The sequence below is a fragment of the Thunnus maccoyii genome, chromosome 4 (assembly GCF_910596095.1).
Source record: "Thunnus maccoyii chromosome 4, fThuMac1.1, whole genome shotgun sequence".
Taxonomy (NCBI): domain Eukaryota; kingdom Metazoa; phylum Chordata; class Actinopteri; order Scombriformes; family Scombridae; genus Thunnus; species Thunnus maccoyii.
The window spans coordinates 10014366-10036045 of record NC_056536.1 but is presented as its reverse complement, the minus strand read 5'-3'; the positions used below and the strand labels follow the sequence as shown (position 1 = coordinate 10036045).

The 21680-nt window shown below is 39.7% G+C and overlaps 1 protein-coding gene across 3 annotated transcripts in view; it reads left to right on the top strand.

Moving 5' to 3' along the window:
• The window catches only part of nphp4 (nephronophthisis 4), a 168604-nt gene that overhangs the window by 138992 nt on the left and 7932 nt on the right, over window positions 1-21680 (top strand). For all 3 annotated transcript variants that reach the window (XM_042408717.1, XM_042408716.1, XM_042408715.1), the window contains exons 18-26: window positions 874-1008; window positions 3240-3439; window positions 4934-5157; window positions 11437-11626; window positions 12165-12248; window positions 16099-16255; window positions 16898-16974; window positions 17252-17337; window positions 20716-20887. In XM_042408717.1, the coding sequence (XP_042264651.1) occupies window positions 874-1008; window positions 3240-3439; window positions 4934-5157; window positions 11437-11626; window positions 12165-12248; window positions 16099-16255; window positions 16898-16974; window positions 17252-17337; window positions 20716-20887 (1325 nt within the window). The remainder of the gene's footprint in view (window positions 1-873; window positions 1009-3239; window positions 3440-4933; window positions 5158-11436; window positions 11627-12164; window positions 12249-16098; window positions 16256-16897; window positions 16975-17251; window positions 17338-20715; window positions 20888-21680) is intronic.

Genomic DNA, 21680 nt, shown 5'->3' with positions numbered 1-21680 from the left:
AACATGTTGCCAGCGTTCTGCATCCAGACCTCTCTGGCAATTTCAGGCCACTAATTAACTGCTGTAGGCTTGTCTCCATGTATTGATCCTGCCTGGGGTGTTCTAAGCCAGGGTTTATCCTGGACTGTGTTCACTTTGGCACTGTCTACAATGAAAATGTATTGTTGCACATGTGACTTCAAAGAGAACTTTGGCCTAAAACTGTTTTTTTTTTCCTCAAACTGGCCGTATCTGGCCTCAGATCTGGGTTTGGCTTGCTACTTGGAAGAATTGGCAAACACCCAAATCTCAAGCCACTACCACAGTTGCACAGATCTGGTCTTTAAATAGAATGAAAAAAGTCAAGAGATACAGAGATAACTGCTTCTATGAGTTATGATCCTGATAGTGGGATGAGCACGCCTCAGATGTAATGTATGATCACAAAAGATGGGAGCTTGCTCACTGGCTGAGCTTGTTTGCTCGTTAGAAACAAGTGCTATCCATGAGTTTGAAACAAACAAGTTTCAGTCAGGTGCAATTTTAACAAGTTCTTCGTTGGGAAGAAAGGGACAAGTAAAAGCAGGAGCAGTGTAAACCTACAAAGGTGTCATTGTGTGTCCTCTGTTCTACTGGATAATTTGGATAGGGAGGTAGGGGGTTCTAGGCAATTTATTTGTTCAAAACAAGAATAAAAAAAACTAGGTCAGTGAGATGCAGGAAAAAAAAATACCAGCATGTACAAAGCTGGTCTGACAATGACCAAACAGCTCCTTCTTGTGGAGAATCTGCACCTGCTAAAAGTTCATGTTTGAGTTTGAGTGTGACTAGTGTGAAGTTTAAAAATGATAATATCTTAAATATTAAACTAAAAACTGCATGTTTCTCCTACAGGGTGCCCAGTAGATCCTGGCAGGAGGAGGGCAGCAGATGTGATGTCGTCCCCTTCTCACATCATCACACCTCGCAAAGTCACTGGTGGCTTCAGAGGAGGAAGCCTGTCCTCCAGGAACATCCTGCAACTCAATGGCAAGCACTTTAATCTGCAGCCCACTGAAACATGTCTGTTTATGTCCTAACATATCAATCAACTTCACTTTTATTAACTGCTCATGTTTTTCTTTACCTACCTTCCGATGTATGTCTAAGCACATGTGTACATATACGTACTGTTCAGAGCAATTAGTGCCTTTCATTTGGGCGGTGACCATGTCCCTGCCTTGATCAACTCAACCAGATCCATTTCACGTTCTGTCTGTTGGCTGCACCACTGAACCACTCAATTTTCAGCCTAATTGAGCTTGCAGAAGCATCTCTGGTGGCTAGCCACAGTCCTGTTTGTATTTTGTGTGTGTGTGTGGGTGTGTGCGCATTCACAGTCCAAGCAAAGGCACACACACTGGGGAAACCAATTTTTCCCTCAATTAGACAAGCCATCGCCAGTCAACTGGTGTACTATATTCCTAAATTTGTCCTCAAATACAAACGATGACTAAAACACAAACACACACACACACACACACACACACACACAAACAAGAGGTATCATGTAAGACAGAGTGGTGAAAAACAAGCAGATAACTACTTATGATGATATAAAGCAGGTCTGGCAGGTCTAGAATTGCACCACACTCTGAGAACAAACCTCGCCGTGTAATTATACCTCAAAAACATTTGTTCATAGCACACGTCATACTAATACGATGATAGAAAATATGCATATGGAAGCAAACACATCTGTATAAAACATGTTTACTAATCAATGCATGCAAAGGTTCACTGCAAATATATCCCCTAAACTGTTGCAATCAAATATTCACAGCTCGTTACTGTGCAAACACATTCTGTTGACTGTTTTGTTTGTTACCTATCTCACCTCTCCTCCCCTCACCACCACATCTCTACTACTCATGTCTCTCTTACACCCTGTACTCTTTCTTCTCTCCACTCCACTTTCCCGGTGCCTTTTAAACATACAATGCGCCTAATTGCTCTCACTTGAGTCCAGCCGTGACAGTAAGCCACACTGAACAGAGCAGCTGTGTTTTGTGTGTGTGCTCAGTCACACTTCTGTCAGCCTGAAGCTCTGAAAGAAACAGTGTAGACACTATCTGGTAAGGTGACTGGCAGTCGACCCAATGCCCCTTTGATAAGGAGACTAAGGAAAAAGGTCCAGGGATGAAAAGTGAAACTAGGAGAGGAAAACAGAGAGAGAGAGGAATATAGAAGAGTCTATCCCGATAAATGACCTCAGTAATGTTTATGATGTTTGTCCTGTTTAATTACGGTACAGCCAGTTGAGGATACTGGGCTGATCAGTTGGTTAAACATCTATTTAGACGTCATTGATTGTTGTAGCTTTTGTCAGTTTACTACGGTGGCTGAGAGAGCTCAACGCATTGCAGCAAAAAACAAACTTATGCAAATGGACAAAACATCTTTACCATTTAAACAAATCTATTACTGCAAAAAATCTAATGTTTTTCATATCTGTTCAGAGCTATTCATATCTGATTTATGTATTCCTATTTGTTTGCACCCTGTTGTCCAGCCCCAAGCTAGCTAATATTCCTGAAGAGCTTAAATATAAAGCTATTTTACATAAGCCTCATACCTCTTTTGTTCTGTCATCATCTATTTTTTCTCACCATCTCTCTCTTCCTCAATTCACTGACATACTACTCATTTTATCTCTCTATGCTGCACTGCTTATTTTTGTCCGTTTTATGGCCACTTTATCTTCCCGCTTGCTCTGCATCACATGGCCACAAACAGAGGTTTAAATAACAAAAATATGATTTGACCATCCCCGAGTTTAAACTATGTTGGTGTCTGAGTGTTTTTCAAAGTGCAGGATTAGGCAAATTCTCTTGTCAAAGCTTTTAAAGAACACGGGTAAGTTGTATGATCCAGTCCAAATGAGGATGGATTATTTGGAGACTAGTAGATGAATCAGATATTTTACCTCTTGCAGAGGATACATAGTCATGGAGGTGAAAGATAATATAGGAAGACAGAGCTAGTCTGTTTTCCCAGCAGAAGGGCTTTGGCCCAGTTGTAGTTGTGCCAGTTGTTGACTGGACCATTGTCTGTGTACAAGCTGTTGTTTCTTGTGCTCCAACAATACTTTAATCTGTCGGCGCCTCTCTCCCTTGGACATTTGGAGGGTTTTTAGAACATATGGTCAAAATGGCAATGAGATTAGATTCCACTCTGTTCAGTAAATATATTCATGATTGCGGTCTGTTTTTCTTTCACAGCGAGGAATGCTGCACAAGCACAGAGACTGCAGATAGACCAGGCGCACATGCCACCGTTCAGACGCGGGATCAGAGCTGACACCATTATGCCCGCAGAGCACAACCTAAACGAGCCTGACGGTGGGCGCCACAAGCTCAACTGCATGGCCGCTGTGCATCAGAGAGAGGGCAAGGAAGATGCTAAAGCGACTAAAGTCACGGTGAGGTCAAACTTTGCACTTCAGCCAATGGGGAGCCAAGAATAGCTGCCTGTCTCTAAAGCAGAGAAACAATAGTCTTTCCCTGTGTGTCTTCTTCACTTACATCTCAAATGGACAACAGAGGCAGAGAAACAGCTTTCTTTCTGCCAGTGAAACATGTCACCAGGGAGCCTTCATAAAGGCGTGGAGACAGCCTGCGAGTGTTACAATTCTCGTGGCGATGTGCCCTTCAACCCTCTGTGTTTTAGTGACTGTACAAGAAGGTGTTAATTGTTCTTCTACCTTAAGGCTCATCTTGTTCTTTCACCCATGGGTGCACATGCTAAATGTAATTTTGGCTGTGGTGCATATCTGTCTCAGACATTTTACACATTACATTTCTTCTGGTACGACCTGTGTTTTTGTGGTTTCACAACCCCCCTAACAGTCGAGACTATGCAGAATATATCTGAGTCTTGCTCACATAGGAAGAAGATTTTTAGAGTTGCTTTGCAATTCAATTTGGATTTGACTTTTCTGGGCTGATAGCCACGACTTAATTTGGACCAGGTTTCTCCCCAGCATAATTTCAGCGCACTAGACCTGTGGAAAATCTTCATATTATTTTTTTCTGAGACACTTAGCTTCACCGCCCTGATTTTGAAGCTCAATTTGAGGAGTTTAATTTATTTTTAAGACAAGTGTGCCTACTGGCCAGAATCCCTGGCATCATGCAGTTTATAGTACTAGTTATAGTGTTAAAAGGGTTTGAGTCCAGCACACCATATCACAGTATGCTCATGGATTCTAATTTAGTTGAACTATAGTTACGTTTATGATGCAATACAGATGTAGTGATTGATGGATGATTGTAAGATTGTCTTAGAATAAAAACATACCCGCCTTTTCTATTCTACCATGTGTTGGAACAAGGTTGTGAAAACGAAACCAGAATTTGAGAAAAACCTATTATATATATGTGTGTGTATATATATATATATATATATAATATTGATTCTTTTCCAAATACCTGTTTTCAGTGTACCATGGGTGATCGTATGCGGGTGTATGGAACGTTGTTCACAAGCCACTGAAAAATGAAAGTCTCAAAGGTTTTGAAAAGGTCATGTTGTCATGTTCACAACACTTGACCATGAAGGAAAGTGTGTAACATTAAGCTTGCCGAGCGTTCATTCCCACTCTACCACACCAATATATGTCATTAGAAAGTAGCCATGAAGAATGTGTTATTAGATGCCTTGAAAGTCACTGAAATGTCATGGAGAAAACGCCATTATTTTTTTTAAACTAACTTTAATTATTTTTTTTTTGAAAAAACATTTTTGGCCATTGTTTTTATCATTCTAAGTATTAAGGTTTTTAACTAGCCAACAGTTTAGCCAGATTATCTAAACCACTTTATTCAGAGGTTAAACAGAGAGTGAAGGATCTGGGATGTACAGAACATTATGATATTGCATTGCCGGCTGTGAATGTCTTTTTCTTGGGTGTTAGGATCAGACTAAGGAAGCCCGGTTGGCCAGAGAACTTCAGCACATCAAACCGTTTGAAGAGCGCAACAAGACAGAGGCCATTGCCAACATGCTGAGCCAGGCCATCACCACCCAGCACCTGCTCTACGCCAGCCTGGGCTCTGCTGAGTACATGGAGTTTGTCCTTAAAAACCCCTTTAATGTACCCCAGACCATCACTATCCACAGCGATGATTCTGAGCTCAGGTAAGACTGTGTACTCTGCAAACAGTTTGCCAAACAGAGTCGACAGTGACTTGGTGTCAGGGTGGTACCCCATCCTTAACAGTTTGTTTTTCCACTGACAGAGAGGAAATCTAAGACACTTATTGTGTTTGTTGGTCATCTTTAAAATTGAGTGTATTCTACAAGTTTGTAGGTGTGTCCCCAGTCTAACACACCAACTGTGAGCAGATGTTTCAGTGCCGTATGTGTTTTGGCATTTTCCATAATGAGAATGTAACAAGCCGTGCCCCTCCATGAAACGGTGTTGACACGTTCTGAATGTGAGATGTATCCAATCCACAACTTTGCTCTTTGTAGTGACGATTAAGCCCTCCCCTTATTCCTCACAAATGTTCACCACCAGCATCTGTATCAAGGACTTAATGCAAGCTTGTAATACAGGAGCTCCAGAAAAAGACCAAACAATAGAGGGCAGTGAAGTAACATTATACTGAATATGGTCCATTATTAACACAAGAGGAAGCCGAAAAAAAGATACCTTGACATCAAACGCAACATCAAAACACCCTTGACATCAATATTTATGCATGGTTTGTAGTCCATTGTTGGCTTCTCATGTTACTGTATATAACAAGTCATGAGTGGTGTCTCATTCTGTATTGGAGTTTCAATTCACTTTAACTCAGCTCTCCTTTTGCAAGGCCACTCCGAACCAAGGCCACATCTGAAACAAACGGTAAATTGAGATCCATGAAACTTCAAGTCGAGCTCACAGCGCAGCCAATCATGATGCCCAAACTAATGTATCTTATCACAATCAGTCTGTCCTCTTTAGGAGGCTGTTGCGCTACATTCATCATTTTAGAACATTTAGAGTAAATCAACAGTCTAATGAGACTGGCAAGTGTTTTGATTTTTTTTAGGTATTGAAGCGTGTACAAATACTGAATTTAATCCTTCATATTAATATTGTTATGGTCGTTAGGTTATCACATTTATTATATCTGTTCTGATCCCCTAAACAATTTTTAAACAGTTAAACATTGGATGTCTTTTCAGCATTACTGTCCATCTTTGGCTGATATTAGCCAGCGACACATATACCAGTAATGCTATGCAAAATGAAGCTCAGTTACTCTATAATATCATAAAACAAAATCTAAGCCAGTCTTCTGCAGTTACAAACACTGCTGTTTTAAATTAACCTCTGATGGCCTTATAAAACATTGCAGACTTTAGTTTAGTTGCTCTCTTGTGTTAGTTCGTACATTAAGACCTGTTGATTTGTTGATTAGACTGAGCTTGATAACAGGTTGGATTTTGGACTTTTTTGTCTAGATTTGGATTATGGATTGTGTCTATAACAAGAACATCCTGTTCATCTTCTTTGAAAAACTGACATTTGTAAATTTTACCAATCAAATTTCAGGTCTTGTAAATTTTATTTTGCATTGTTATGTTCCAAATATGTAATCACGTAGGTAACACATTTATATTTTGTTTTAGGAAAGCTTGTGTTGCTTATGAATCGGTTTATGATCCTTATGGTTCTTGAAATAGTGGTTCTTGAAAAGTGTGAAACACCAACACTAGAAAGTCGAGATGCAGTGAGGTCATGAAGATGTTTGCTTGTGTGACTGTGCGTTTTATACAGGTTGTGGGAGTCTGATTCACTGCTTGCTCACCGTTTTGATATGATGCATGTGTGTGTACTCAAGGTGTGTGTGTTTGTGTTTGTGGCTGTTTTAGGATTTATTTATTTCTGTTTTGACACGTCCTATTTGTATGTTGTGGGTGCATTATTTATTCTTTGAATTTTCTAATTAATACTGAGACAGCTTTTTTGTATGTGTGTGTGCATGGCTTGCACATTTAAATTTTCTTCACAGTTGTGAGACGTGTGTATTTTTATTTATGAATAAACACAATTAATTATTATTTTTCCTGTACAAATAGCAACCACATCCAAACTCATTTTGCATGTGGGTCTGCATGAATGAATAAGATAAATTCTGACTTTTGTTGACTGTTAGCCTCCACCTAGCACTATGTTGCTACATTTCACTCTATTTTTCACACACATAATGCAGACTTACAAACAAAGAACGTTCTAGCTCCTTCAGCTGCACAATTAGTTGTCCTTGACACAGATGCTGACATTATGCTGGTGAGATGCTAAATACCCCCTGTTAATCCACACGTAGCAGCCATTATGGCTGATGTTTTCTGGATCACCCGTTCTTGGTATCCATGGCTGGTGTTTGTTTCCTTCAGTTAGTGTCGTTGTTAATCCCCTCACACTGAGTCTTTGGTTATGAATTCTGCTCATGCCTGAGCTTCGGATTAACATATATCACATTGATCAACAAAGGCTGCAGTGCACCATGGATGAATCATTATGGCATTAGCCCGGCCACCGGGCGTACCAGGTCTAATTGAGAGTCATCAATCCCTGCATCTGTCCTCTGCCCGGCTTAGCGCCTTGCTCATTTATTTATTTATTTTCGGATCAGGCTGCGTGACACTCTATGCCAAACCGTCTGCCGTCTCTTCTAAGAGCCAGAAAGATACAGTATCAGTCAAAAGTTTGGACACACTTTCCCATTCATTTGAATGAGAAGATGTTTCCAAACTTCTGACTGATACTGTATAAGTCTACTGTATACTGTATTTGTTGTGTGAGAGTCAAAATCAGGTCAGTCAGTCTGCCCAGAACAATATCAAACTGCTCTGGATTATCCATGCAGCAAACAGTAAAATGTTTAATGATACTAATACTGTTGCATGTTGACTGTGGTATTTTATTTCAGATCAGTGGCTCTGTTATGTATGTTGTTGTCATGCATGTGACTGTGGTCTCCACAGAGGGACGAGGAGAACGAAAATGTAATCAAGTTATTATTGACTATGTCTATATCAGGGTTGGATATTTTCCTGCAACTTTAAAATGATTTATTTCTGGGTTTTTATAACTTTTCCTGGGAAAACTGGGATCTCTGTGTTTAGTTGTAATATTAGGACGATCTTCTGATCTGCGTAATTTGTTGAATGCTGCTCTCCACTTCGATTTGGGGATTAAGGCCTGTGTATCTGAGTCATCCACTTGTTGAAAGGCCGGCATAGTTTTCTTTTATACATTTTGTACTCTGCTGTGTTCACATTAAAGAATATTTTACCATAAAACTGAACTGTAAGCTGGTATTTTAAGATGACAAGTAGTCTGTAGAAACGTCTGAGGCTGAAAAGTTGATCCATTTACAGTATATTACCATAATAATGCACTTCATGGACAATAGTACTTAACTACGACAGTTCCGTGGTAGCAACATTGAGATCTTTGTTTCAGTACCAATGGTATTCTGCAGTGCATCAACGCACTGGCGCACAATGACAGTGTGCATTTGCTAAACTCCTGGGTTACTGCAGAAATCCTTCCAGGGAAAAGCGGTACTGTAGATTTTGGAATTGAATTTGAGAATTGTGGAGAAATCCCAGTATTCAACCATTGTCTGTATACAGTATATCATTGCCACATGTGTGTCTGTTGTTGGGACATATAGAATTCACAACTTTTTTTTTTACACCAACCATCTGCCAAGTCTTTGTGGGGCCAGACAACTTGTACACAAACAACTAAACTTGCCTTTGTACTCCTGTTATTCAGGACTGCATGAACCACAGCTTGGTCAGTGCACTGAGGCTACTCTGCTTTTACTTCCTTGTCAATATTTCAAATTCAATATTTGACAAGGAGCTTTCTTGAGAACACAAACAAGGCTGTGGATTCAGCTCTTTTTTCAACAGAAACAAACAGAAAAAGTGTGACCCTCAACCTAAAATCCAGCATCAGGCTTTGAAGGGAGAGTACTTCGAGAGAGGCTAGGGTAGCTGTAGCTTTGATGTTAGCAGTGGTTTAACCAGAGGCTCCTCTTGATGTGGAGCACATGTTTGCTACCTGTTGCCATCCATTTTGCATGGTTACCTTTTACATTTGGCCTCACAGAGCCCGGTGTGAGCCATGTCTGCTGGCAAGAAGAAAGACAAGAAACTGTACTGCTCCTCTGCTGCTGTCCTGCAACTTTCTCTGTCATTATTTCTCCCTCTCATTATCTGTCTTACTACACTTTTTCAACCCTGCATTCATTCAGTTCTTGATATCCTTTAATCATCATCTTTATTTTGTTCCTTCTCTCTGTTTCCTCTGTTTGTCTCAGTCTGTCCTCTTCACCTCATGCCTTGTCCTATTTTCTTTCTTTAAAAATGAACCAACCTGGGGTTTTTCATGGAGGCTCAGTTGGAACACAAAGCCACAGGCAAAGTGTTTTATACCAAATGCACAGGTGGGGATCTCCAAATAAGTTCCATGGAATTGACTGTTGCATCTCGTAGAGCAAGCGAGGTGGGGCCCTACTCTCCTTTTGAGAGATATTTCTCTCTTCATGCCTATGGGTTGGAACCTTTGAAGTTTAAAGCAGCACTTCCCTTTATGCATTTATGCGTGAAATTTTTTGCATTCAAAGGAAGAGGAGAGAGCGGAGACGAGACCTCTTTCTGTTGAAATATGTTATCTCCTCCTGTTCCTTTCTCCCTTGAAATCCATTTGTTGGTGGGCGGGGGGCTTTCTTTGACCTCTATACACCTTCATGAAAGCTACTGTCTGTAATTAAAAGGAAAGGACAGTGTTTTGTGTAGTGACTGCTTGACCATGGAATTTACCTCACTTGGATTGTTGGCTATACAGTGAACTTTACGTTGCTAGAGCACGACAACATATTACAATTTATGCTAAAAGGAATAGTTCAACATTTTGGGAAATAAGCGCCTTTGCTTCCTTTCCAGTAATGAGATGAGAAGATAACCACCAATCTCATGTCTTTATCTCATGTTGTTAAGTACGGACCTGAAGTCAGGATATGGTTACTTACAAACAAACACTTACAATTATTTTGTAAGTCGCCCATGTTTTAATTCTTTCAGTGGCTTCATGTGAACAGAAGTAGAATGTTAGCAAAGTAAATTATTGGCAAACAAGAAATCATTTGGTGTTACTTCTATACTAAATTTATAAATTTACTACATCCTGTTTCCAAATGATAGCCAATACTGACACCGGTTTAGTACATCCTTGTAAATGCACAAGATAAATGGCACTACTGTACATTACTGTTGCACTTGTCTATATCTCTGACATTTAACAATGCCTCCCTTTGCTCCTAGAGAAATGACGTTAATGTAGAGTACATGTTATGTTATTTTAAAAGCTTTCATTACTGCACACAATATAGAAGTGGAGATGGACCTGGAGGAATAAATACAAGTACTGAGAAATACATTGTCAACAGAATGTTATTGGAAGACTCACTGACATGAAGGTCAGTTTAGTAGTCTTACTACTCAGACTATTGTATGATGTCTTGTCTTCTGTGGCTCTGGGGGAGCATGGGAAGTTTAATATCCTGTGATCTTGGAGTTTGACTAAAAGTCTGTTGAATCAATTTTGACTATTCTTTTTTTTATCTGTCTTGAGAGTCCCCCAATTTTAAGAAAGCACCATACAAAATCTTTGAAATATCCCTTAAATTCCTTATTACACTGTTACTTCCTTTAAGGATCATGATGTTAGTATGTTCTGCCCAACAGCAAAATCTCAACAGCTACAGGGCAGATTTCCACAAAGTTTGGTGTGGATGTTCATGGTCACAGAGGGATGAATCCTCATGTTTTTGGTTAACCAATAACTTTAATCTAACACCACGATCAGGCCAAAATGTTTTCTTGTACCAAAAAAAAAATCTAATGAGTAGATTGCTATGAAATATACTGAGCACAGTCTTTCTCCCCAGAGGATGAACCATTCTCAGATTGGACACTCTATGAGCTTTTTAGCTACCCTCAAGACAAAATGACTACTTTGCACACAAGATATATCTAAATCTAATATCCAGATTGTCAAGAAATTTGCTGAGTACATTCATGCTCTCGAGATGGTAATCCTTTTGATTTGAATGACGTCTTGGCCTTTGATGTACCACAATTCTTATAATATCTGCATTCATCTGTTTAATTTTAGCCAAACTACTGTTAAGGCTTGAAGAGTGGGAAAAAAACCCCCAAAACATCAGTATGTTGTTTGATCTGTTCAATACCATCTTATCATTGGGTGTAATGATCGTTGCAGTGTGGGTTTAGACTTTTATTCCTGATCGAGTAACAAGTCCAACTCTGATCCTCGATGGATCCCTTAAAGATGTGTAAGAGCTGGCCCTCATCTCACTCATGTCCTTTAATCTTTCCATCCAGTGTCATCACTAACATAGAGGAGTGGCGTTACTTCAAAGCACTGACCAAAACTCCTACCTCGCTGGAGGAGAACATGTTCCACTTGGACGAGGGTGCCCCAGGTCCCAGGGTTTATCTCCGGCCCAAGGAGAGCATCCACATTCCCCTGAAATACCAGAGCTTCCTCTGCGACCACACCATGGCCCTTCAGGTACAGTTAAGACCAGACGTTGATACTGATGCAACTGTTCGCAATGGTCAACTTATTTTCTATGAACACGATGTTTTAGGAATAATAATTATTGCAGGAAGCAGTATGTTTGACAAGCTGGATTGTACTTTAGCATTCAAATGTTATGCTTGAACCCTTGAAAAGAAGACTTATTTTTGATGTGAGAACACCATGATGCCGAGAGAAGCTGAAATTTCATAGATATAAATGTCAGTACACCTGAAGGATTATTAACCATAGCTGATCTATTCCGAGGGCAGGTTACACACATGTAAAGGCCATTCATGCTCGACTGCTGGTTTGATTCCAAAAGGACAGTTTAAAATAAGTGTCATTTACATAGGCTGTGCTCTAATCTCCTGCATGATTTTACACCCTTTGCTTCTCTTCTGCTCGTTTTGATCATTCACAGTCTTTCACTAATGTGCAGATGTAATATTTTCTTTGCAATCATTTTGTGTTTTTTGATAGATGATCAATTTTGATAATAATTCGGCTTCTTATCAAATCCTCACAGGGTCCGAGCTTCCTACCTACAGGCAAAAGTTCTGAGATGGCCAAGAAGAATCTATCCAATATTGTTGCTGCCAAAACGATCAAGGTACAGAGTGTGCTACTTGTGCTTCATGCAATATTTTCTGTGTAGTCGACCGTCTTTATCTCCAGCTGAAGTCTTGTGCTTCTCAATCCCTGATTTGTTTGTCTCCAGGCTGGAATTATAGTAAGCTATGGATTTGAGGTGCAATGTGGATGTACAGTATGTTTTTCTGCTATGATAAGAGCTTAAATGTAGTCCATTTTAAAAATGTTTTTGCATCTTAGGGTGTATAAATTGGATTCAGGAGAGTAGAGTAAGATAAAACCACCTAAAGTCAGTGTATAGCAGGAAGCCTTTGATTTGGAGTTAAGTCGAGTTAACCTTCTCCTGCATGCCTAAGTCTAACAACATCTAGTGTACACACACGCTCCCAAACAGCCCTCTGCGGAATGGCAGTGCGCCTCCTCCTCCCTCCCCTCCTCTTCCACACAGTCACAGCTCAGACACAAAGAACACTTTGAAGTGTCAACTCTTTAAAAAGTTACACTAGCCAGACAAGATTGTCAAGCAAAATTATATGCTGGAAATCACTTTTATCTTACTGAACATTGTTTATCTTCTCCAACTGGCAAATGTCAGGCTTGAGAGTTAACTATCTCCAATTGGAGGACAGCTTGACACGTCTGGCTAATTTATTTTAAATGAACCATGCATATACAGTATTACTCTGAAGTTGTTTTCCCATTTTAAGCACTTATTCAGTCGTTTAGAATATGTAAGAAGTTTAGAGGACGGAGGAACAATGTGGATGTGCTTATTTGGATGTACTTCAGATAAGATGATGTGCTCTATATCTTCTTATGATGTAATGTGCTCTGCAGCACCTGTACGCTACAGCTGTCACCAAAATTAACTTCTGTTACTCATGAATCCATTCAAAATGAAATTTTGTGCCTCTCTACAAACATGAGCTTGAATCTAAGCTTACATTATTGGCACATGGCTTTAATGAGTACAGTACCCTGAAGCTCTCCCATTGCACAGGGTGATGAAATATTTGCCAGTCTGCCAAGCATGTGTGTGTGTGTGTGTGTCTCTGCCTTACGGTATGTGTGTATTTGTGTGTCAGTGTCAGCACTGCTGCTCTGAGCAAAAATCCTGTCAAAAGGTCAAAGAGGTCAGGTCTGGATCAAATCTGTGTCCCGCTAAAACTGACAAGCCCCAACAGCAGAGCTGTCAGGATGCCAGCTTTGGCACCACTGTCAGTCAGTACACATCACCAGAGCCAGATATGGGCCACTCCTGCAGGTCAGCATGAGCCCGCAAATCTGACGCATCAACGATTTGGACAGCTGCTGTTTGGCAGGGATCAACTTCTGTGAGTTTGTGAATCAATGACCAAAATGTGGAAAGTTAACTTCAGAGTACAGTTCATTACCCATGGCTGAGTTCTTGCTCATAGTATGTTCATCTGTGCAGTAGTAATAAAGGTCCTCTTCATTACTAGGAACTATTTTTGTATTGAAGCACTGCATAGATTGACTTGCACTTTGTCTATTTCTGTAAGAAATAACTGATGGGTTGGAATCTATTTTATTGAGATTTTCCATTTTTATCATTAATAATGCACTGCAGTTTGTAGTATGTGGACATCAGAACATTACACCCTGATTTGATTTGCAATCACTTCATTGAAAATCCATAGGTATTCCACAATAAAAGTGTAGTGTGAGTCAGGCTCTGGGCAGGCCAGGTCAAGTTTTTCCACACTGAACTCAGAAAAAACATTTTTATATATAAAGCATATTATGGATATCGAGTTCCCCTACCTTTATTTTTAACATCAGACCGCTATAATTGATTGTAAGCTGTTACCCCAAGAAATCCTGCAGAGTTGCAGGTGTGTGCATAAAGGACTCAAAAAGTTCATGAGAGAGCCTTCAATGCTCTAATTTCACTGTTGGACAGCCTTAAGTTCTGGCGGACTTGGAGGACAGACTGTCTGTGAGTCTGTAACACTGGAACTGTGGTTCACAGTATTTTAGGACCAGAATGATTACTGTCCTTATATGTCATTTATGTTGATGAAATCAACAGTTGGTTGCACTGCATCTTAACATTAATCTGTCATCTCAACAGCAATGATCAGAACAGCGATGATCTACAGTACAATGTACTCTGATTACTTTCAGTAACTGTCTGATTACTTTGCTGCTATAATATGTAATTAAATAAACAAGACAACAAGCGGTGGTGGTGGTTAAGTGTGATTTTCATCTCCTCCAAACACTTGAATGTAGTGATATTAAAACTATCAAGTTTGAGGTGCTCTAGGAATAAAGACCATGTTCATCCCAGATGGCAAATTTGTCTGTCCAGTAGTTGTTGGGATAGCTGTACCAAAAATGAGCCAAAATGTTGAACGACTTACACTGAAATCTTTAGGCCACATAACTTACTTGTCTCTGCCACTGAATAGTTTTGTACTAATATGGTTTTGTAATAGTCAAAAAATACACTTACTCACAGTATTACAGTGTGCAATCCAGCAGCATTTTTGTGAACTCTGAAGTGATATTCTTTATTCTGTGTAATCTATAATTCCTCAACTCCACTTTAGTTATGTATACAGCAGTATTATCAAGCCAGCAAATACTAGTTTAAGATGTTGTAGAGTACGATGGTACGTGAGAGGGTTAGCAATGCCAGTGTGTTTGCATAAGTTGATGTATGTGTGTATACAAGCTATCGTAACTATATGTAATTAGTGCATAGAGTATGTATGAACACATTTGTGTTGATTTGCACAGATCCTGAGGGCTGTTTTAATGCAGCAAACTTCAAAGCACATTCAGCAGGTCTGTGGGGGTTTTAGTAGTCGGATTAAAGCCAACTTTTATATTCTGGTGTACGGTGTGCTCCATCATCATCATGCTCTCTGGTGAATTTTTGAATAAAACTTCTCAAAGGCTTCTTTTTAAAAGCTGTGCATGTTGTTTAAAAGTGAACTGCCGGAGGAAGAAAACATGTCAATTCCAGTTCTGTATTTCACTAAAGAGAGTCAAGGAACTAGAATGAAGGTATTCTCTAAATGTCTAATGACACAGGACCAGTAATCTTTGAGGGTCTCACACACACACACACACACACACACACACACACACACACACGCACACACAAGAAAGCAGGGAAGAAAGTGCAGATGAACTAATTTAGTTAGTTGGTGCTGTTTCCAGAGAGTAACTCAGCGGGGTAAGATAAGATAAAATAAGATAAGACTCCCCAGAGGAGAATTTGCATGTTATTGCATGTTAGAACGGTACAAGAAAGAAGTCTGAAGAGGTAGGGAACAGATATAGAGATGTTTAAAATAGTAAATACAGCGAAATAAGAACATTAAGTAGATGACATTCAAAGGCTATAGCCATAGTATATATATTACCAAGCTCAGACCATGACTTGAGCATCTGGGAACATGGCAACATCAATAATGAGAAGTCTGAAGGGGTCAGAAGTAAATATTGATTTTGATAAGGGGTCGCAAGCTGAAGGTTAAGAACCACTGGTTTAGATGATCTGACCTAAGTGTTTGCTTGTTTGTAACATGTCTCATCATCTGACAGCTCTTATTTTTGCCCGTCCAACCTTGTTGTAGTGATCTCACTGCTCCCACTTTTCAGCAAATACTCTGTCGAGTACAATGTTATCATAACGGATAGAAATGGTGGACAGATTACAAAGATAAGACCCAAATTGTAATAAACTGTCATTCTGTTTTATTAGTTTGGCTCTCACTGAGGAGTTTTACTACCCTATGATGATATAAATGCTGTTTCATGGCGCTGGATGTCTAACATCATGCAGGGGAGTGTCATGCTGCTGATACTGCAGACCTTTCACCTTCTCTCCACAGGTTATGTTCAAAACAGATGACGGCAAGCCGGTGGCTATCTGCCAGGTCAATGTAGAGCCGACACCCCACGTTGTCGACCAGACTTTCAGACTTTACCACCCTGAGCTCTGTTTCCTCAAGAAAGCCATCCGCCTGCCGCCATGGCACGACCCCTCAGGTAACACAGGTTACTCCTGTTATCAGCCATTACTCTTCATCCCACAGCTCCCATCCCTGCTCCTGTGATTGTGTCGAGATTAGATATTTCATATGGGATACACTGCACTTTTATAAAATTGCATATTATTGCATTTGTAGTATTGGTTTCATGCCTAGTGAATAAATCTTCAGCAAGTACACTGACTTACTCACCATAAACATGTACATCAATGTGCACATTCAGTTACTCAATGTGCACATTCAGTTACACAAATACAATAACATTTATATAATGCAGGTCGACGGATGAGAATAAATTATGTATTCGGTCTCCTTTTTATTGTGTTTTTACTAAAATATCAACAAAAACAAGCTTATATAATACATTTTCAATCACCAAAAAAGGACAATAACAACAGAGAGGCAGGAAATGAAAAGCAAGTAAAAAAAAAAATGGAATGGATAAAATGAAGAAAATAGAACAGCATGTACAGCACATCATGTATATTTATGTGTATATATGCATATATGTAGACTTGGTGGTGTTTAAAATGATTCCAGTCATAAAAAACTGCTTAAATACACCATGTAGCTCAAGTTCTTTGATCATCTTGTGCATAAATCTACCATTCTTTATCTTTCTTGTTAATGGGTTATCCAGTTGGAGACCCAGATGCCAGGTCTCACATTTCCGTACGCTGCAGTGACCCTAACATCATCTGCCAGACAAGGATGTTGGTAAGATAATGACATTATTTTTTAGAGTGTATGTTTCAGCCCACATTATTATTAGCAGTTGATAGCTTTAAGACCATTTCTTATTCAGGGGGGGAAAGCGCTTTATTCTGGCGCTCGTTATAAATTGCATGCTTTTTTGATACACAAAAGGCTTGCCCTTACACCATGCCATACACTTTTAAAGTGCTAATATGGGGTTTCTTTTATTTCTGCCTCTTTCTTTTCTTTTACCCTTCCATTTGAACATCTGTGTGCGTTTTACTCTGTTTCTGTGTAGGTGCCGGGGGAGCCTCAGGATGTGTACTTGAAAGTGCCAGGGAGTCCCAGTCCACACATAAAAATGTTCTTTGTGATGGTTTTCACGTATGTATTATTTACTGAACAGGAATACTGTACACAGTGAAGGCCCACACACATACACACACACATACACACACACATACAGCTTAGCCTGAAGAAGCATTCTATTTTGGACTAATTAAATTGTTCACGCAGGCTTGAATTAATGAACTAATCAGATGGAGGTTTGGTGGTCTGACTGCCTGAAGTTACAGCACTCGTCCTCTACTCTTCCAAATCTCCATCAGGATTAGACCAATATTATGTGCGGGTCTGATAATATGTAGGGCCACTGTTTCCCTCTCATTAAAGTCAGGAGTTTGTTAGTCAACTCTCATATTATTGGCATGTTGAAGTTTTGACTGGTTACATATTTACTGCAGAACTGATCTGCTTTGCTTGTCTATTGGAAAGTTACCAGGTGGAGATTTTTGTAAATCAACAGTTATGTTTAGATTCAGTGTCTTTTAACAGAAACACTGTATGTTTGGAGCTGAGTCAGTGAGTTGGAGGAATTTCCATCCTCCAGAAACAAAGCCAATTTTTTGAGTATTTTGAAAACTGTTCACATCCATATTTGCTGGATATCAGTCTCTTCTTTGTCTTGTATTGGTACTTGCTTAGTGTGTTACTGCATTCGTGTACATGCAGTGTGTCCTTATGCAGGTGCACAACAAACAAACAAGACAGGGACCCGCTCATAAACATTTCTTCATAGCACAACTAGTGATCAGAAGTGGTACCTCTGATTATTTTCTGATGAAAGATTTTGATAGGATTCTGCCCAATAGAAAAAAACTAATAAATTTGTACAGGAAATCGACACAATAACAAGCACACAGGTAACATTTAGTTTACGGGACCCATAGTTCCTCATATGTTTCAAGAAAGGAACCTATATGTAATTTATTAGGAAGGCTCTGGGAAAAGACAATGTAATTTAGTGCTTATTGTTGGGAAAATGGAGACTCTTCGCAGCAGGTTAGCTGAACATGCAAAGATGTGAAAGTTCTCCACAGGTGTAAATTACAGGCAAACATACAATTCAACAGTTTAGGAGATTAAGGTTTCAAAGAAAAGATCATTTGCTGAAATTAATCTCTTTCTTCTTCTCTTTCTTCCCAATATATATGATTTATAACAATTCTTTCATTTTTGCTACACCTGCCACCCTCTCAATATCCTTACAGACGTGGCTGAAATTATCGTTACCCTTGCATTTTAATAAGATAATGCACCATTTGCCCTGAACAGTGTTGAAATTTAAAGATATTTTACTATCAATGCATGTCTACGTTTGGTTTGCAGTGGAACAAAAGTAAAAAGTTGTGAAAATAACTGAATTCATGTTTGTTCTACAAAGACATTCTAAAATAGCCTCAGTTATTGGTACCCTTTGGAAATTGTAAGAAATAATTGATTTGTAGTGATACTTTAAGCAGAGTATTGTGTTTTAATTAGTATCACAGGTGTTTTTGATGTTATAATCACTCATGCAGACACTTTAAAAGGAGAAAATTACTCACTCTGCTGTTTTGTGCCACTGTGTGCATCACACTGAACATGGAAAACAAAGGGAAAACTAGAGAGTGGTCTGAAAACATTAGAAAAAAGGTAATAGCCAAGCATGGTCAACGTAAAGGTTACAAGACCATCTCCAAAGAGCTTGATGTTCCTGTGACCACTGTTGCCAATATTATTAAGGCCCATGGAACTGTAGCCAACATCTCTGGACGTGGTCGCAAGGATGGAAGACACCACTTTTAAGAGGGAGACACAAAAAAGCCTGACTGGACTTTTCCAAAACGTATGTTGACAAGCTGCAGTCCTTCTGGGAGAATGTGCTTTGGACAAATGAAACAAAATTAGAGCTTTTTGGTAAATCTCAGCAACCCTTTGTTTACAGAAGAAAAAATGAAGCCTTCAAAGAAAAGAACACTGTGAAACATGCAGGAGGCTCATTGATGTTTTGGGGTTGCTTTGCTGCCTCAGGCACTGGGTGCCTTGAATCTGTGCAGGGCACAATGAAATCAGAAGTCTATCAAGGCATTTTGGAGCTGAACATACAGGCCAGTGTCAGAAAGCTGTGTCTTAGTTGCAGGTCATGGGTCTTCCAGCAGGATAATGACCCCAGAAATACATCAAAAAGCACCCAAGAGTGGATGAGAAGAAAACGTTGGACCATTCTGAAGTGGCCTGCTATGAGTCCTGATCTGAATCCCATTGAACATCTCTGGAAAGAGCTGAAACTTGCAGTTGGGAGACGGCATCCATCAAACCTGAGAGAACTGGAGCAGTTTGCTCAAGAAGAGGCCGAACTACCAGTGGAGACGTGTAGAAACCTTATTCAGAGTTACAGAAAGCACTTGACTGCAGTTATTGCCTCCAAAGGCTACAAATATTAAGTTGAGGGTACCAATATTTTCATTTGTTTTATTGTATTAAATAATATGTTAAGTTATGAATCAAAAGCAAAGTTTCAGTTATATTCAATAAATTGAAAATTAAGTTGTTTTTTTTTTAAAAAGTGGAAGGGTACCAATATTTTCGGCCACGTCTGTTCGTATGTTTGCACACATTCCAAAATCAACCAGTACTTCTATGTTGGAATAATACCATGTAGCTTAAGCTTTTTGTGTTAATTACCTTGTGTTAATTGTGTTCATTTGTTTACAGACAAAGTTATTTAGGAATATGTACCATGTGAGCACAGTATAAATGAAAATAATGGAGTTGTTAAATCTAGATTTTTTAAACTTGGCTATTGTAAACAAGATTAGCTAATAATGCAGGACCCTTCTTAATAGATATTTTACTTTCATGGTGCAATTTTCCTAACAAATTGGCAGTTAATGAAATTACCAAAATCAATTGACACGTGGTGAAATTGTCTGTTTTACATAGCTGGTAGTCCTGTCTTGTTTAAAAGAAACCTCCTAGGAAATTATTAAGAAATTACAGCACCTGTCAAATAAACTAGAACACCTATTGCAATCCAGTGTGAACATTTTTAACACTGAAGTAGCAACATGTAAAATGCTGAATATCATCTGAAAACATAACTTATCAGCAGCTCCAGTCCAACATTAGTGATATTGTGTCTGCCTTCAAAAACACTTGAATCCAAATGTCCCTAAATGCTCCTTGAGTGCTGTTGTCACAGAGCAGAGCTTAGAAGGTGGCTACATCGCCTCCCACTCACAGCTCTCAGAGCCAGCTCGGGCCACTGAGACAGAATTCCCTTCGTCTCAGCAGTGAGGGGATGATGATGATCATGTTGCTGCTTATTAAAGTGCCAGCACACCCGTAGATCAGCCCTCCTCATCTCCGACCTCATGCTGCTCCTGCTGAGTCTCCAGGGGGCCTCAGCTTAATTGTTCCTGATAATGTTTTTCTCTGTAGTGATAAGTGGATGGCAGCACCCTCCCAGATCTGGCAGATTTACGTGCATTTCATGGAGCGGGTGGACGTCAGTTGTGTAACTGGCCAGCGGAACTGTCAGTCACTGGTGCTGAGGGGGAAGCAGGCTGTTCGCAAGGTCCAGTGTTTCTCATCACACCCCCAGGAGATTGAGGTATGCACCTTTAGTTAGAAAAAGTAGTAAATTAAATGTGTTGTAACTTTATTATACCGTCAATTGAGTCTGGTCCTGGTTTATAATGGTTTTTCTGCAGAAAATCGAGTCATGCTGCACTCTTTTCCTTGTAGTCCAAGTTCAAAGCAACCTCACATTCATTCCGGTCTGGCAAACAACCTTCTATTGAGGCATATGTAAAAGCAGGAGTCACCTCTCTGTGGAGAGCAGAGGTCTTCACAATTCCATTTGGTTTCTCGTAACCGAGACCAGACCCGGAACACGAGTTAGGCCACATCCAAACTATACTTACGTGTAATTGAGTTGTGGAGGGTCTCATTGCATTGCTGAGGGTCTTAGGTCTGTGTGCCACTATTTCTAATACCCGCAGGGATCTGAGTAGACCCGCTGTCAGCTCTGATCAAGTGGTGCCTCGTAATAATCGCAGCAGAGAATTTTGTTTTTTGAGGCAGATGGAGAGTGTGAACTGTGAAGTGAAGGAATAACCGTCATGTATTGCTGCTCTTTTGGACGGCAGCTGCTCGTTAATTGATGGAGCATCATGATGCTGCCAGTGTTGGTGTTCTCTCTCTATTTGGGTCTGTTCAGATCAGCTGCCTTCTGGATCAGGTCTAATTATCCTTGGGTCTAATTCAGAGCATGTCTCACGGACCTCGGACCTTCCTTTCGGATCTTTTTCTTTTTTCTTTTTGAAAATTAATGTATGCATGTCAGGTTCACTTACAGTAGGGGCTCAGCACTGGGTTGCTTTTTAATCCTAATGATTTTTCTT